At 39.7% G+C, this 18,015-nt stretch overlaps 1 protein-coding gene across 1 annotated transcript in view; it reads right to left on the bottom strand.

Annotated features, from left to right (window-relative positions):
* Window positions 1–12,326: 12,326 nt before the first annotated feature.
* LOC120534640 overlaps window positions 12,327–18,015 on the bottom strand; it is a 120,430-nt gene continuing 114,741 nt past the window's right edge. The window contains exon 10 of the mRNA XM_039762231.1: window positions 12,327–14,240. Within this exon, the coding sequence (XP_039618165.1) occupies window positions 13,522–14,240 (719 nt within the window). The 3' untranslated portion in view covers window positions 12,327–13,521. The remainder of the gene's footprint in view (window positions 14,241–18,015) is intronic.

Raw genomic sequence — 18,015 nt, 5'->3', positions numbered from 1 at the left:
CTGTGTAGTATAATTATCTCCTGTACCGTCATCAGTCCACACCTTGAACCTGTCCCAGTCATTCAATACATAAGACACAATGTTCCTCCGGATATTAAGAGTGAGCCTGATATGGCCGTGCAATATGTAACAAAGAGAATGGAAAAGGCAGGTGCCATCTCTGGGCATGGAAACCACTCGGTAAGTGACAGTTCTTTGATCGATGGTGATCACCTCGATAGACATGTTAATGGGGGTACGGTTGGAATGATAAAGGAAATCGGTACCTGAACAATGTAAAGTAAGTCTAAAATACCTACACAATAACTATAATCGTAATAAATGAACAATAAAACAGCGGAGAAGCCGTGGATTAAATAAAAAGGCTGCAGTTATCAGCAGGGAGACGTGAATCCCGTGGCGAAGCAAGGAAGGGAATGAAGAGACCGGAGCGACGGACGGCCTTATATAGGCAGACAGCCAACAACGTGGGAGGCATTGAGATGGGGGCCCAACGTCACCTCACACGGTGACTGAGCTGCAGGCTATGGACGTATATATGTACGTAAGTAGGATTCAGTTAGCGTTGGGAACCTGCGTACCAAATTTCTTGAAGAGTGGCCCATAGGTAACAAAGACCGTTGGAAAGTTCAATATGGTGGCCGACAGTGGTGTCATATTACCGAAATAAGTACGTACATCGGTTTCGGTTAGCACAGGGAAGTCGCCTACCAAATTTCGTGAAAATGGGGCCATAAATAAGAAAGTTTAACATGGCAGACATTGTCGACCGTTATGACCGTTACACGTAGAATTTCGAAATGAAACCTGCTTAACTTTTGTAAGTAAACTATAAGGAACGAGCCTGCCAAATTTCAGCCTTCCACCTACACGGGAAGTTGGAGAATTAGTGATGAGTGAGTGAGTGAGTCAGTGAGGGCTTTGCGTTTTATTAGTATAGATACAGGCAGAGATCCACATGTGCAAGATATTATATATATACTGTATATATATATATATATATATATATATATATATATACAGCATATCACAAAAGTGAGTACACCCCTCACATTTTTGTAAATATTTTATTATATCTTTTCAAGGGACAACACTAAAGATGCGACACTTTAATACAATGTAAAGTAGTCAGCGTACAGCTTGTATAACAGTGTAAATTTGCTGTCCCCTCAGAATAACTCAACACACAGCCATTAATGTCTTGACCGCTGGCAACAAAAGTGAGTACACCCCTAAGTGAAAAATGTCCAAATTGTGCCCAAAGTGTCAATATTTTGTGTGGCCACCATTATTTTCCAGCACTGCCTTAACTCTTTTGGGCATGGAGTTCACACGAGCTTCACAGGTTGCCACTGGAATCCTCTTCCACTCCTCCATGACGACATCACGGAGCTGGTGGATGTTAGAGACCTTGCACTCCTCCACCTTCCGTTTGAGGATGCCCCACAGATGCTCAATAGGGTTTAGGTCTGGAGACATGCTTGGCCAGTCCAGCACCTTTATCCTCAGAGGTCATCTTGGAGGTGCGTTTGGGGTCGTTATCATGTTGGCATACTGCCCTGCGGCTCAGTTTCTGAAGGGAGGGGATCATGCTCTGCTTCAGTATGTCACAGTACATGTTGGCATTCATGGTTCCCTCATTGAACTGTAACTCCCCAGTGCCGGCAGAACTCATGCAGCCCCAAACCATGACAGTCACACCACCATGCTTGACTGTAGACAAGACACACTTGTCTTTGTACTCCTCACCTGGTTGCCACCACACACACTTGACACCATCTGAACCAAATAAGTTTATCTTGATCTCATCAGACCACAGGACGTGGTTCTAGTAATCCATGTCTTTAGTCTGCTTGTCTTCAGCAAACTGTTTGCGGGCTTTCTTGTGCATCATCTTTAGAAGAGGCTTCCTTCTGGGACGACAGCCATGCAGACCAATTTGATGCAGTGTGCCGTGTATGGTCTGAACACTGACAGGCTGACCCCCCACCCCTTCAACCTCTGCAGCAATGCTGGCAGCACTCGTACATCTAATTTTCAAAAGACAACCTCTGGATATGACGCTGAGCACGGGCACTCAACTTCTTTGGTCGACCATGGCGAGGCCTGATCTGAGTGGAACCTGTCCTGTTAAACTGCCGTATGGTCTTGGCCACCGTGCTGCAGCTCAGTTTCAGGGTGTTGTCAATCTTCTTATAGCCTCTGCCATCTTTATGTAGAGCAAAAATTATTTTTTTCAGATCCTCAGAGAGTTCTTTGCCATGAGGTGCCATGTTGAAGTTCCAGTGACCAGTATGAGAGAGTGTGAGCAAATTTACACTGTTATACAAGCTGTACACGGACTACTTTATATAGTATAAAAGTGTCGCATCTTCAGTGTTGTCCCATAAAAAGATATAATAAAATATTTACAAAAATGTGAGGGGTGTACTCACTTTTGTGATATGCTGTGTATATATATATATATATATACACACAGTATATATATATATATATATATATATATATATATATATATATATATATATATATATATATATATATATATATATATATATACAGTGGAGGAAATAATTATTTGACCCCTCACTGATTTTGTAAGTTTGTCCAATGACAAAGAAATGAAAAGTCTCAGAACAGTATCATTTCAATGGTAGGTTTATTTCAACAGTGGCAGATTGCACATCAAAAGGAAAATCGAAAAATAACTTTAAATAAAAGATAGAAATTGATTTGCATTTCATTGAGGGAAATAAGTTTTGAACCCCTACCAACCATTAAGAGTTCTGGCTCCCACAGAGTGGTTAGACACTTCTACTCAATTAGTCACCCTCATTAAGGACACCTGTCTTAACTAGTCACCTGTATAAAAGACACCTGTCCACAGAATCAATCAATCAAGCAGACTCCACACTCTACAACATGGGAAAGACCAAAGAGCTGTCCAAGGATGTCAGAGACAAAATTGTAGACCTGCACAAGGCTGGAATGGGCTACAAAACCATTAGCAAGAAGCTGGGAGAGAAGGTGACAACTGTTGGTGCGATTGTTCAAAATGGAAGGAGCACAAAATGACCATCAATCGACCTCGCTCTGGGGCTCCACGCAAGATCTCACCTCGTGGGGTGTCAATGGTTCTGAGAAAGGTGAAAAGAATCCTAGAACTACACGGGAGGAGTTAGTTAATGACCTCAAATTAGCAGGGACCACAGTCACCAAGAAAACCATTGGAAACACATTACACCGCAATGGATTAAAATCCTGCAGGGCTCGCAAGGTCCCCCTGCTCAAGAAGGCACATGTGCAGGCCCGTCTGAAGTTTGCCAATGATTCAGAGAGTGACTGGGAGAAGGTGCTGTGGTCTGATGAGACCAAAATAGAGCTCTTTGGCATTAACTCAACTCGCTGTGTTTGGAGGAAGAAAAATGCTGCCTATGACCCCAAAACACCGTCCCCACCGTCAAGCATGGGGTGGAAACATTTTGCTTTGGGGGTGTTTTTCTGCTAAGGGCACAGGACAACTTAATCGCATTAACGGAAAATGGACGGAGCCATGTATCGTGAAATCCTGAGCGACAATCTCCTTCCCTCTGCCAGGAAACTGAAAATGGGTCGTGGATGGGTGTTCCAGCACGACAATGACCCAAAACATACAGCAAAGGCAACAAAGGAGTGGCTCAAGAAGAAGCACATTAAGGTCATGGAGTGGCCTAGTCAGTCTCCGGACCTTAATCCAATAGAAAACCTATGGAGGGAGCTCAAGCTCAGAGTAGCACAGAGACAGCCTCGAAACCTTAGGGATTTAGAGATGATCTGCAAAGAGGAGTGGACCAACATTCCTCCTAAAATGTGCAAACTTGGTCATCAATTACAAGAAACGTTTGACCTCTGTGCTTGCAAACAAGGGTTTTTCCACTAAGTATTAAGTCTTTTTTTGTTAGAGGGTTCAAAAACTTATTTCCCTCAATGAAATGCAAATCAATTTCTATCTTTTATTTAAAGTTATTTTTTCGATTTTCCTTTTGATGTGCAATCTGCCACTGTTGAAATAAACCTACCATTGAAATGATACTGTTCTGAGACTTTTCATTTCTTTGTCATTGGACAAACTTACAAAATCAGTGAGGGGTCAAATAATTATTTCCTCCACTGTATATACAGTGGTGTGAAAAACTATTTGCCCCCTTCCTGATTTCTTATTCTTTTGCATGTTTGTCACACAAAATGTTTCTGATCATCAAACACATGTAACCATTAGTCAAATATAACACAAGTAAACACAAAATGCAGTTTTTAAATGATGGTTTTTATTATTTAGGGAGAAAAAAAATCCAAACCTACATGGCCCTGTGTGAAAAAGTAATTGCCCCCCTGTTAAAAATTAACCTAACTGTGGTGTATCACACCCAAGTTCAATTTCCGTAGCCACCCCCAGGCCTGATTACTGCCACACCTGTTTCAATCAAGAAATCACTTAAATAGGAGCTGCCTGACACAGAGAAGTAGACCAAAACACCTCAAAAGCTAGACATCATGCCAAGATCCAAAGAAATTCAGGAACAAATGAGAACAGAAGTAATTGAGATCTATCAGTCTGGTAAAGGTTATAAAGCCATTTCTAAAGCTTTGGGACTCCAGCGAACCACAGTGAGAGGCATTATCCACAAATGGCAAAAACATGGAACAGTGGTGAACCTTCCCACGAGTGGCCGGCCGACCAAAATTACCCCAAGAGCGCAGAGACGACTCATCCGAGAGGTCACAAAAGACCCCAGGACAACGTCTAAAGAACTGCAGGCCTCACCTGCCTCAATTAAGGTCAGTGTTCACGACTCCACCATAAGAAAGAGACTGGGCAAAAACGGCCTGCATGGCAGATTTCCAAGACGCAAACCACTGTTAAGCAAAAAGAACATTAGGGCTCGTCTCAATTTTGCTAAGAAACATCTCAATGATTGCCAAGACTTTTGGGAAAATACCTTGTGGACTGATGAGACAAAAGTTGAACTTTTGGAAGGCAAATGTCCCGTTACATCTGGCGTAAAAGGAACACAGCATTTCAGAAAAAGAACATCATACCAACAGTAAAATATGGTGGTGGTAGTGTGATGGTCTGGGGTTGTTTTGCTGCTTCAGGACCTGGAAGGCTTGCTGTGATAGATGGAACCATGAATTCTACTGTCTACCAAAAATCCTGAAGGAGAATGTCCGCCATCTGTTCGTCAACTCAAGCTGAAGCGATCTTGGGTGCTGCAACAGGACAATGACCCAAAACACACCAGCAAATCTACCTCTGAATGGCTGAAGAAAAACAAAATGAAGACTTTGGAGTGGCCTAGTCAAAGTCCTGACCTGAATCCAATTGAGATGCTATGGCATGACCTTAAAAGGCGGTTCATGCTAGAAAACCCTCAAATAAAGCTGAATTACAACAATTCTGCAAAGATGAGTGGGCCAAAATTCCTCCAGAGCGCCGTAAAAGACTCATTGCAAGTTATCGCAAACGCTTGATTGCAGTTATTGCTGCTAAGGTTGGCCCAACCAGTTATTACGTTCAGGGGCAATTACTTTTTCACACAGGGCCATGTAGGTTTGGATTTTTTCTCCCTAAATAATAAAACCATCATTTAAAACTGCATTTTGTGTTTACTTGTGTTATATTTGACTAATGGTTAAATGTGTTTGAGGATCAGAAACATTTTGTGTGACAAACATGCAAAAGAATAAGAAATCAGGAAGGGGCAAATAGTTTTTCACACCACTGTATATAATAATATATATATATATATATATATATATATATATATATATATATATATATATATATATATATATATATATATACTCAGCAAGGGTCCCAGCCATCTGTCACACTATATATCTATATCTATATTTATCTTTCATCTCCAGGTCCTGTGGTTAATTAATTCTGTCTGGCAGAACGCCACCATTGCTAGGTCTGTCTCTCCCTACATCCTCGCTTTCAGTTTTGAATTATGAATGTTTTCCTCTTTGATCCCTTATCATGGTGTCTTGTAACTCTCAAAAATCACACAAATTACCATTTGTTTCAGGGCAGTTTAGACATTATTGAAAATCTCACCCTGCCATTGAGTACGAGTATGAAGGACATACCTTTCGTGTGCAGCTTCTAGGAGCTCATCAAGTTAGAAAAGGAATACACCAACCACGGTTCAATGGAGGAAGGGGACATCCTAAAAATCAAACTCTCTCCCCACACAAGTCTTAATCAGTTAAGATAGTTTTAATACTGGTCATAATAAAACATAATTACAATCTCAAACAAAAATAAAACTGTTTAGCTCCTAATAAAAAAGTATAGTCAATAATTATACCAAATTTGACAGTATATATATGGGTTTGCTCGCCAACTCCCGGTTTGGTTAACTGGAAATACAATTTAAAGAGATTGTTATTTTCATGGTAATTGTTACATATGCATTTTTTTTTTCACGTTTACTTTAAAACGTCAGTTAAAACAATATTTGGAATTAACTTTTCTTCAAGATCACATTGAATTTTGATTCCCTGTTTGGACTTACATCGTGACAACGCAACATATAACTGCCTGTGAGTGAATATTGTTTCTTTCTCTCTAATATTTGAATGTTTGTCCCTGTGATTTGTTAATTGTCATAGCAAAAGCTGTTCTAACAGGAAACTGTAAACGATTTAATATGAATGGCATATCGAGATCTCCTTTGGTGTCTAATGTTATCCCTTGAAGATGTACTACATTACCTTCCTTGTCGCCTGTTAAAATTTTACATGTTAGAATCCATCCATCCATTACCCAACCCGTTATATCCTAACTACAGGGTCACGGGGGGTATGCTGGAGCCAATCCCAGCCAACACAGGGCGCAAGGCAGGAAACAAACCCCGGGCAGGACGCCAGCCCACCACAGGTCACACACACACACCAAGCACACGCCAGTGCCAATTTAGAATTGCCAATGCACCTAACCTGCATGTCTTTGGACTGTGGGAGGAAACCCACGCAGATACGGAGAGAACATGCAAACTCTACACAGGGAGCGAACCCAGGTCTCCTTACTGCAAGGCAGCAGCGCTACTCACTGTGCCACCGTGCCGCCCATGTCAAAATTGTTCAACCAATTTTGAATACAACTAATCTTGTCCTGTTGCATAGCCCATCACTCAGACATAAATTACGCAATAACATTACGATACATCCTTCTTTCAACAGTAATTCGGCCGGTGGAAGACCAGACGGTGTTAACGGTTGTAGATATTCTTCGTGATATTGTAAGTCAATGTTTTCATCTTCCGCACCATCACCACCAACTGTTTCAGCAAAGTCTATTGATACGCTTTTAACCAATTTGCCGTGTAACCGATTTTTGGCATAATATCATTTGACTTCATCATTTCTCGCTGCCATACTTAGATGAATGGGTGATTCTAAACTGGATCTTCGTAAGTGTGTGTGTTCATAAGTAAACCCTTTAATGGACTGGTATCTGTTCAGGTTAAGTGCCGGAATACACCTGATGACAGTTGTAAGTGGGGCGTGACTTGAAAGAAACTCATGGTAAACTTCTCCGTTTCGTGGGACTTCCTTCCAAAATGTCTCTTCAAAAAGTCACGTCTCGTCACAGGATTTTTTTTATTATATATATATATATATACACACAGTGGGTACAGAAAGTATTCAGACCCCCTTGAATTTTTCACTCTTTGTTATATTGCAGCCATTTGCTAAATTCATTTAAATTTATTTTTTTCCTTATTAATGTACACACAACACCCCATATTGACAGACAAAAAAAAGAATTTTTGAAATTGTTGCAGATTTATTAAAAAAGAAAAACTGAAATATCACCTGGTCCTAAGTATTCAGACCCTTTGCTCAGTATTTAGTAGAAGCCCCCTTTTGAGCTCATACAGCCATGAGTCTTCTTGGGAAAGATGCAACAAGTTTTTCACACCTGGATTTGGGGATCCTCTGCCATTCCTCCTTGCAGATCCTCTCCAGTTCTGTCAGGTTGGATGGTAAACGTTGGTGGACAGCCATTTTAGGTCTCTCCAGAGATGCTCAATTGGGTTTAAGTCAGGGCTCTGGCTGGGCCATTCAAGAGCAGTCACAGAGTTGTTGTGAAGCCACTCCTTCTTTATTGTAGCTGTGTGCTTAGGGTCATTGTCTTGTTGGAAGGTAAATCTTCGGCCCAGTCTAAGGTCCTTAGCACTCTGGAGAAGGTTTTTGTCCAGGATATCCCTGTACTTGGCCGCATTCATCTTTCCCTCGATTGCAACCAGTCGTCCTGTCCCTGCAGCTGAAAAACACCCCCACAGCATGATGCTGCCACCGCCATGCTTCACTGTGGGGACTGTATTGGACAAGTGATGAGCAGTGCCTGGTTGTCTCCAAACATACCGCTTAGAATTAAGGCCAAAAAGTTCTATCTTGGTCTCATTAGACCAGAGAATTTTATTTCTCACCATCTCAGAGTCCTTCAAGTGTCTTTTAGCAAACTTCATGCGGGCTGTCATGTGTCTTGCACTGAGGAGAGGCTTCCGACAGGCCACTCTGCCATAAAGCCCTGACTGGTGGAGGGCTGCAGTGATGGTTGACTTTCTACAACTTTCTCCCATCTCCTGACTGCATCTCTGGAGCTCAGCCAAAGTGATCTTTGGGTTCTTCTTTACCTCTCTCACCAAGGCTCTTCTCCTCCGGTTGCTCAGCTTGGCTGGACGGCCAGCTCTAGGAAGGGTTCTGGTCGTCCCAAACGTCTTCCATTTAAGGATTATGGAGGCCACTGTGTTCTTGGGAACCTTAATTGCAGCAGAAATGTTTTGTAACCTTGGCCAGATCTGTGCCTTGTCACAATTCTGTCTCTGAGCTCTTCCGGCAGTTCCTTTGACCTCATGATTCTCATTTGCTCTGACATGCATTGTGAGCTGTAAGGTCTTATATAGACAGGTGTGTGGCTTTCCTAATCAAGTCCAATCAATATAATCAAACACAGCTGGACTCAAATGAAGGTGATCTCAAAGATGATCAGAAGAAATGGAAAGCACCTGAGTTAAATATACGAGTGTCACAGCAAAGGGTCTGAATACTTAGGACCAGGTAATATTTCAGTTTTTTTTTTTTTAATAAATCTGCAACAATTTCAAAAATTCTTTTTTTTTGTCTGTCAATATGGGGTGCTGTGTGTACATTAATGAGGAAAAAAATTAATTTAAATGATTTTAGCAAATGGCTGCAATATAACAGAGTGAAAAATTGAAGGGGGTCTGAATACTTTCCGTACCCACTGTATATATATATATATATATATATATATATATATATATATATACACACACACAGTGGGTATAGAAAAGAATCCCCCTTTGAAATATTCCCTTTTTTTTTTGCTGAATTTTCTGAATACTTATTCGAATGACAGAATTTAATATTTGAATTTTAAGCAATCATGCAAACCCTTATAAAAACATGTCTTCACTTTGACATTATTGGTTATTGAGTGTAGGTTGAAGGACACAAATGACAAATGTATGCATTTAAAATTAAATATAAAACACCAAGTGTGCAGAAAGTAAAAGGATTTGAATAGTGTTTGTATTCTCTTCATGTTTTGTACTATTTTTTCGGTACGTATTTGTGACTTTTTTCATTTCTAGGTGAATATTAGGGACAATCCCTTGTGCTGTCTGGGCACAACAGTTTGTAATTTCACTGTTACTTCACTCATGATGCCATCCTTTACTTTAACTGTAGACAATATTTCTCTAACTATAATTTGACAGAATGTGAACTGTCCTGTATGCCTCCTTCCTTTTGAATCGAGTCTCTTCTATAGCCCCTCTGAGTGAGGGAAAACCATTAGACACAATCAGAACAGTGTTATGACATTGTGTGGCCCTGAAGCAAATAATTGACCATATTCACAACAACAGTAGAGCTGATCTCGGGGTTAATTGCTCAAGCCTGGCTTGTGGCGCTTACCATCAGGTTAGGAATGAACCTCACTCCGAGTCCTGAAACATAAACACATTGGCTTACAGGGCTCATTGTAGCACCTGCATTGTTCTTAGCACTGCTGCTTTTGTGCAACTCATGTGCTGCTATAGAGATCAGTAGGGTGGCAATGTAGGCCTGGAGTCCTCTATGATGAGTCCTGCACTTACCACAGTTTCAGTGGTTTTCTTCCACACTTTGCTTATTTCCAATTGGACTGCTTGGTATTTAATATTCCTTTTTTTTTTTTTTCTTTGCTTATTTTCTCCTTTCAAAGCATGAGATAGTCACTTGTGTGACTGATAACCACAATTCTCCAGGTTTTACTTGAGTGTTCTTCAGTAGTAATGCTGCTCCAGTGTCCTAGCATTGAGTCTAAATGTCCATGGATGGCATTTATAAATTCACGGCTGTACTTCTAGATGTCAGTTGCTGGAGCTGCACAGTTGAAGGTTGGTTACAGGAAGCAAGTGATTATTTGGGAGTTTGGTTGATTTCAACTGCTGATACTGAATTATGACCAAGGTTATTGAGGATGGCGCTTAGTGAATTTAACACCAGACAGAGAATACTTGTGACAAATTTTAAAAACATTTGTTTTGGATGGAGTTACAAGGTTGCGTGCCAGTGATGAATGGCATTGAGATTAATGTGTATGGGAGTAGGATGGATTTTAGGCAGTTTCCATGGCAGGGATGGGCAATGTTGGTCCTGAAGAGCCACAGTGGCTGCAGGTTTTTATTCCAAACCAGTTTCTTAATGAGAAGTCAATTGTTGCTTAAGTGACATTTTGATGCTTCATTTTAGTGGTCTCACTTGTTAAGGTTCTCCATCCTTGATTGCTTATTTCAATCTTAAACAGCTGCATTCACTATTTTTAAGATGTAAATAACAAAGCAGTCAGCAGTTCACCATCAAGCTTGTTTCGATTTACTTCTATGCACTGTTGGATTTAATAAAATAATTCATAGAAAATGTGACAGACTGAAAATGATCCGTTTTAGGCTTCAAATCATTTTGATGATATCCTTGGAAAGGAAAAAATCTACAATATGTCACGAAACACTGTTTTCAGTCAGTGTCCGTTAGTAGTTCATAGCCGGATGGCACTAAAGGTACCCCAAAACCTAAATAAAGTACAAAGTCTCTTGAAAGTCACCAATGTTTATTGCAAAAAAAAACCCAAAAAAACAATAAACCAGTATTGGTGGGAGAGATAAAGGACAAAATCCACAACAGCAAAAAATGAAAAAAAATTATATTATAGAATATATATATATATATATATATATATATATATATATATATATATATATATATATATATATATATATATATATGGAATATGTATATATATGGAAGAGAAGGTCTGTGATACGGTTTGCATATTTGCAGCTGGAGATCCACAAAGGGAGAAAATGAATCACATATCATAATGTAGTTTTTATTCCTGAGCTTTCAACCAATCAAATCAAATGCAATATATAGCAATAATTTACGAGGTTGATGGGTGGGGCGTCAGGAAAGCTGCAGGAATAAAAACTAGTTTATGATATTTTTTTACCTTTGCGGATCTCCAGCTGCATATATATATATATATATATATATATATATATATATATATATATATATATATATATATATATATATATATATATATATATATATATAACACAATTTAGCAGAACAATAGTCATATCCAACAAACAGGACAAATTCAATAAATTACTGAATAATTTGTGTATAGTGCTTATAGGCAAGGGCTCATAAAATGTTCATGTCCAAAGCTGCTAAAAAATAAAAAAGTAGAAAAAAAAAATGTCGAATGACTGTTCCAATGGCTCTATAGCAGCCAAAACCTCTCGCTCCCCAAGTGCTGAAGTTCTGTCCAAAGTCTAGGAGACTTACTGGTTTAAAAAGGCTGGAAAAATACCTTTAAGACAACCTTGTGCATGGGGGAAAATGAACCTTTTGTAATATGCAGAACAGCGGCACGGCACCTCAAACCTCCACCACCCCCCCTTTTACTAATGACATGGAGCCTTTTAAGGATTTCCTACTCTGTCGCTTAAAGGCAACGGGCTTCTACCATTGAGACAGAGGGGGAGGAACACCGCTAAGCCCTATTTTATTCCTACTGGTATATACCATCTCAAATACATCTCACACATCCTCGGGAATTACATCTAAATTCTTAAACAACAATAAGACATAATATATATATATATATATATATATATATATATATATATATATATATATATATATATATATATATATATATATATATATATATATATATATATATATATATATATATATATATGAACGAGTGAAGTAAAACTATTACTATACCCGTACTACAGTCGTTTTCCCCCTTTCCTGTTTTGTGCTTCCCAAATGTTGACAAATCAGCTGCTTGCCGGCTTTTAGCAGCAGCATAAAGGGAGTGTGCAGCCGCGCGCGCGTACCATGAAAACTGCTTGTCAACTGACCACTTAGCGCGTCTCTGCCAAGCTGGTAAGTGAAGGCATTATCTAGCAAAAAAGAAATCTGATATTTATCGGAATGATGTGCCAACATTAAGTGTCTTAGGGGGATCTTCACTTTATGAACCTTTCAGCACTGCACCTGTTAACTCTTTACCGTACTTTATTTTGTTAAATAGCGGCTGCTGCTGGTTCTTCCGGCTCCCCTCATCGACAAAAGACCCGGTGGCGGTTCTACTACTGTCACACAATAAAAGAACCTTACATTGCAGACTAAAAAGCCGTAACATTAAATAAGGTCTCAAATTGGAAAGGATTGGTTTCTAATGAAGCAACTGGGTTGGAATGAAAACCAGTAGCCACTGTGGCTCTCCCAGGACCGACACTGCCCACCCCTGCAGTAGAGTATCCAGATAATTGGTACACTAATAAAGGGATTATTTTCATAGTTAATCCATGCCACTCTCAGATTGCTGTCTTTGTACAATTCCATGATTACTTTAACAGCAGTTTATCTTTTCTGTTGTGTATATCTTTATTGTTCCATTTTTGTAATTTTCATGTAGATGATTATAAGTTCATTCAGAGTCCACTGCTGTAAAGAGCTGATAGCTGGTGGAGAGGCAGGTTATGAGATGGTAGTTTTTCCTTCTCTCCTTTATGGTTTCTTATGTAGATAAGAAGCCCACTGTTGCAGGAGAACTGCTGCCACATTTGGATCATTAACATGGCTTCAATTCAGTACAAGGTCTTGTATGAGACAGAAGGTGGCCATTGGTTAAGATTCGTTCACCACGTTCAGAAAAGCAATAGGGCTTCTTTCAGAGATTTATTTCTCAATTATGGTTTGACTTGGTTACATTTCAGGGCAGGGATGAACTTCTCCCAAGTGTAAAATTCTTGTCTGTGTCAGACGATTAGCGTTAGTAGGGAGTTTGGCACATTCACAACACCCATGTGGCTCCTCTCAGTTTAACTTCTCACCAGTGGTTTCATTTGCTTGCGTTCAGGACAGCAGTGAACCTCACTCTCGAGTCCTGACATGTGCTTGTTTTTCTGAAGTGATTTTTCCAGAGTGCAATCTTCCGTGGGTCTTAAGATTGCCTAATTGTGAGAATTCTTTGCCACAGTCCGAGCACTTATATGGCTTCTCACCCGTGTGAACTCTACGGTGAACACGAAGATTGCATATGAGCGAGAATTCTTTGCCACAGTCCGAGCAGGAATATGGCTTTTCTCCGGTATGAATTCTTGCATGTTTTCGAAGATTGCTACTACTGCAGAATCGTTTTCCACATTCAAAACAGCCATATGGTTTTTCTCCAGTGTGAGTTCTTTTGTGGTCCTGAAGGTGGCTACTTTTGGAGAATCTCCTTCCACATTCAGAACAGCAATATGGCTTCTCTCCCGTGTGGATTCTGTTGTGTCTCCGGAGACTTGTACTATTATATAATGCTTTTCCACATTCAGAACAGCAGTAGGACTTCTTCTTCGCATGATTGCTCTTTTGTTTGGTTTTAGATTTTGGGATAATCGTTTTACTGTGCTCCTGGGAAGCATGCAAAGCCTTAGAATTGGCATTAGGCACCACCTGTTGAGTGTCGATTGCATCTCTAGTTTGTAATTTCACAACAGGCAGAGTTCCAAGTTTTCCTCCTTTCACGTTTTCATCTTGCAGTGGTGTACAGTGAAGAGACGGCTGAAGAAATGAAGCTGGAGACACTGGGACACTTTCTTGTAAATCTGCACAAAAACAGAATTGCACAATTTCATGTAAGTATAAGAGGTTCAGAAAGAATTGTGAAGCAGGAATTCTTTAGTGCTCAGTAGGTATTTCTATGGAAATAAAACTCACTCACAACAATGACATATCCCCAGTATTTTCATTTTATTAGATAAAGATTTTTTTTCCTCTGGTATGAAAAAAGGAAAACGGGTTTGACTGATGTGAAAAGACAAGTTTGAAATATTAAGTTACTAAAAAATATAAAGAGAAAAAAATATCTTAGTTAAGAGTGGGTGACATGGCCTTAAAATGTTACCACAATATTTCAGGACATTTTTACAACAATAATATATAAACACTCAATCATAATATTACCTTCAAATGTTTTATTATAAATTCCAACCAACAGTAAACTACCATATTGTGCAAATTTGAAGTAAACATGTTTTAAATAGGAAAAAAAATAAAAAGGTCAAATGTTCAACAAAAACAATACAGTTAGAGTGTTAATAAATGATAAATAAAAGCCACCTACAGGAGGAGATGACCGGCTAGTAGTCCGGGGCAAAGCCAGGAACCAACTGCTGAGCCACCAGCCCCCTCAGAGTCTGGAGCACCTCACACACACTATCTTATGTTTCCATGCTCAATTAAACAAACCTCCATCTTGTGACCACAACCCTCCATATAAAGATGACTCAGTTTTGCCAAACCGCATCCATACAAACAGGGAGACGCCATTTTGGACCTGCAGGGGGAATTGCACACCTCAAGCAAAACCCAAAGCATCAACAAACATCATCGATCACCAACTAACATAACTGAACAATCACACCTAATATAACCCATCCATTATAAATCCATTATTTAACAAAAATGATCCCCCTGTGGCTGTCTTGCTGGATTCAAAGCCACCCGCGACTGCAGTAGGCCTCGCTGTCAACTTTAAAACAATGGCTGGTATACATGGAATAATCAGCGTAAAGGTCCGTGGTGGAAACTAATGGCAGAAAGTCAGAAAATTAAGAAACGACCTGCCGCCAAGTCCAAAACCTTTTTAAATATTTCCTTTTCCACTGAAAACTGTCTGACAATTATTTATTGCCACTAACACTAATACTTACAGTGCATTTTGCTCATCCCTGTCAGCTTGTACTGTGCTGTGTTGGTGCCATGGTGAGGCTATAGTGTCGCACCTTCTTTAATCTCTAGGGTAAAAGTAAAAAGGAGGCTGACACACAAAGTATATCCCCCAATACCGCCTGGAACAATCACTCCACTTTAGAAATACTCAGAAGTAATAGGCGAGATCATTCTGGCCGTGTTTCACTATCGACAATCACATGATCCTATCAACCCGATACCCTCAGTCAGAGTAAATGGAAAGCATCAAATGAAGAACAACATACTGGGGACAGAATCTGGGAGAGTCTAAGAGATCAATTAGATTTTGATTTTTAAAACTGCTTTATTTTATATACATATCTATCTATCTATATATCTATCTTATATATATATATATATATATATATATATATATATATATATATATATATATATATATATATATAGAGAGAGAGAGAGAGAGAGAGAGAGATTATTGTTTTATATATATATATATATATATATATATAAAAATATGTATGTATGTATGTATGTATAAATTTATACATATACATACACTGAAAATGCCCTGTCATATGGACTACACCTTGACTGGGATGAGGGGTGAATCCTGGCCCAGCCGGGAGGCCATAATGGATGCACATTCATTATACATGAAGTCCTAACTTGGCTGCTGTGGTATCCCAGTCAGGGTGAAAGAATAACAAACAGGTTTAGATCTCCTCTGGTTGGAGTGGCAGGCTCTTTGCTTGCGAGCGTTGAGCACCAATGACTGCAGAGCACACAGTACTATTTGTAGAATGTAGTGATTAGGAATAAGGAACACACACGATTTGAACCTCAGAAATAGGAGAGATGCTCGTCTGTCTGATGTCTCATGTTTTTTGTACTAAAACAGAATGGAAAAAAAAATTATAAAAGCACATACACAACTGAACGCACCACAGCTATAAAATCTTTGCCTCATAGCTGGCTCAGTCAGGCTGCAGGGGGGCTGTGGACCTCGCAAACAGAAGAGAAGCTTGTCTGTTTGATGTTTCATATTTTACGTACCATAAAAATAGGAAAAAGAAATCAGAGCAGAGACAGCTCCTGAACCTGCTGCAGCTGTTAATACTTTGCTATTACTTTTGTACTTTCGGTCATGCAATTTGACATGGTGCAGCGACAAGATCAGCAGCTGTGATCACCAATTCTGACATACCTCACATTAACAAGTCACATAATGTGACATCGGCTTTACTGTAGGTGAATACTTGTATCATCAGTATGCATCAATGTGTCCTTATGGGACTCCAAACCCCAGTGTGCTCAAGTCTTTTAAATGCAAATTCAACAGGGACTAAATGACACTTGCTGGCCTCTTATGTTTCTTATATAAGAACAGTCTCTCACTAAGCTTTTTACTTCTTCAACATACAGTGCCCTCCAGTAAATGCTTCTAATCTCATTCTCACATATTCCCACCCCATACAGCTAAGGCAGCACAGGAGTTTCTCAAAGCTAAAAAGTAGAAAATTCTCAAATGGCCAAGCCAGTCACCCATTTGAAATCAAATTAAGCATGCCATTCATATGCTGAAAAACTTAAGTGACAAGCCCCATCAAAACATGAGCAGAAGCTGAAGATGACTGCATTAGAGGCTTGGCAGAGCATCACCAGAGAAGATCCTCAGCACCTGGTGATGTCTGTGAATCACAGACTTCAAGCAGCCATTTCATGCAAGGGATATGCGACAAAGAACTAAATACGACAACGACTTTCATAGACCTACCTTTGTTGTGTTCCCAACATTATGGTGCTTATAAAATAATAAGTAATAATGGTATTATTAGGTCAGTAGAGCTGCTTACTCTTGAACATGTTATACCAAACAGCATGTTTATTTTTATGTACTGTACAGTCCGAGTAAAAAGTATGTGAACCCTGTGGAATGATCTGGTTTACTGCATGAATTGGTCATAAAAGGTGATCTGATCTTCATCAAAGTCACAGGTACTGATATACACAATGAGCTTAAGCCAATGACACACAAAGAATTCTACTCTTTCATGTCTTTATTTTACAAACGCATTAAACGTTCACAGTGGTAGCGGAAAAAGCAAGTGAACCTTGGGATTTAATAACTGGTTGACCCTACGTTGGCAGCAATGACCTCAACCAGGCGCTTCCTGTAACTGCAGATCATACCTCCACATCATGCAGGGGAATTTGAGCCCATTTTTCCCTGCAGAACTGCCTTAACTCTTCCATATTCTTTGGTTGTCTTCTGTGTATGTCTCTCTCTCTTCAAGTCATTCCACAGCATCTCAATAGGATTGAGATCTGGGCTCTGACTGGGCCACTCCAAAAGGCCGAGTTTGTTCTTCTAAAGCCATTGTGCTGTGGATTTGCTGCGATGGTTGGGGTCAGTGTCCTGTTGCATCACCCAGCCTCTTCTGAGCTTAAGTTGACAGACACTCTCACATTATCCTGGAGAATTTGATAATAAACTTGTGAGTTCATTTTCCCCTCAATGTTCCCTCCACCATACTTTACTGTAGGGATGATGTTTTGATGTAGATATGCAGTGCCCTTTTTACACTAAATGAAGTTCTGCTTGTTCCTCCCAAATAGTTCAATTTTGGTTTCATCACTCCACAAAACATTTTCCCAGTACCGTTGTGG

The sequence above is a fragment of the Polypterus senegalus genome, chromosome 8 (genome assembly GCF_016835505.1).
Source record: "Polypterus senegalus isolate Bchr_013 chromosome 8, ASM1683550v1, whole genome shotgun sequence".
NCBI lineage: Eukaryota > Metazoa > Chordata > Cladistia > Polypteriformes > Polypteridae > Polypterus > Polypterus senegalus.
Note: the sequence above shows the minus strand (reverse complement) of the source record. Positions and strands in the feature narration are given on the sequence as shown.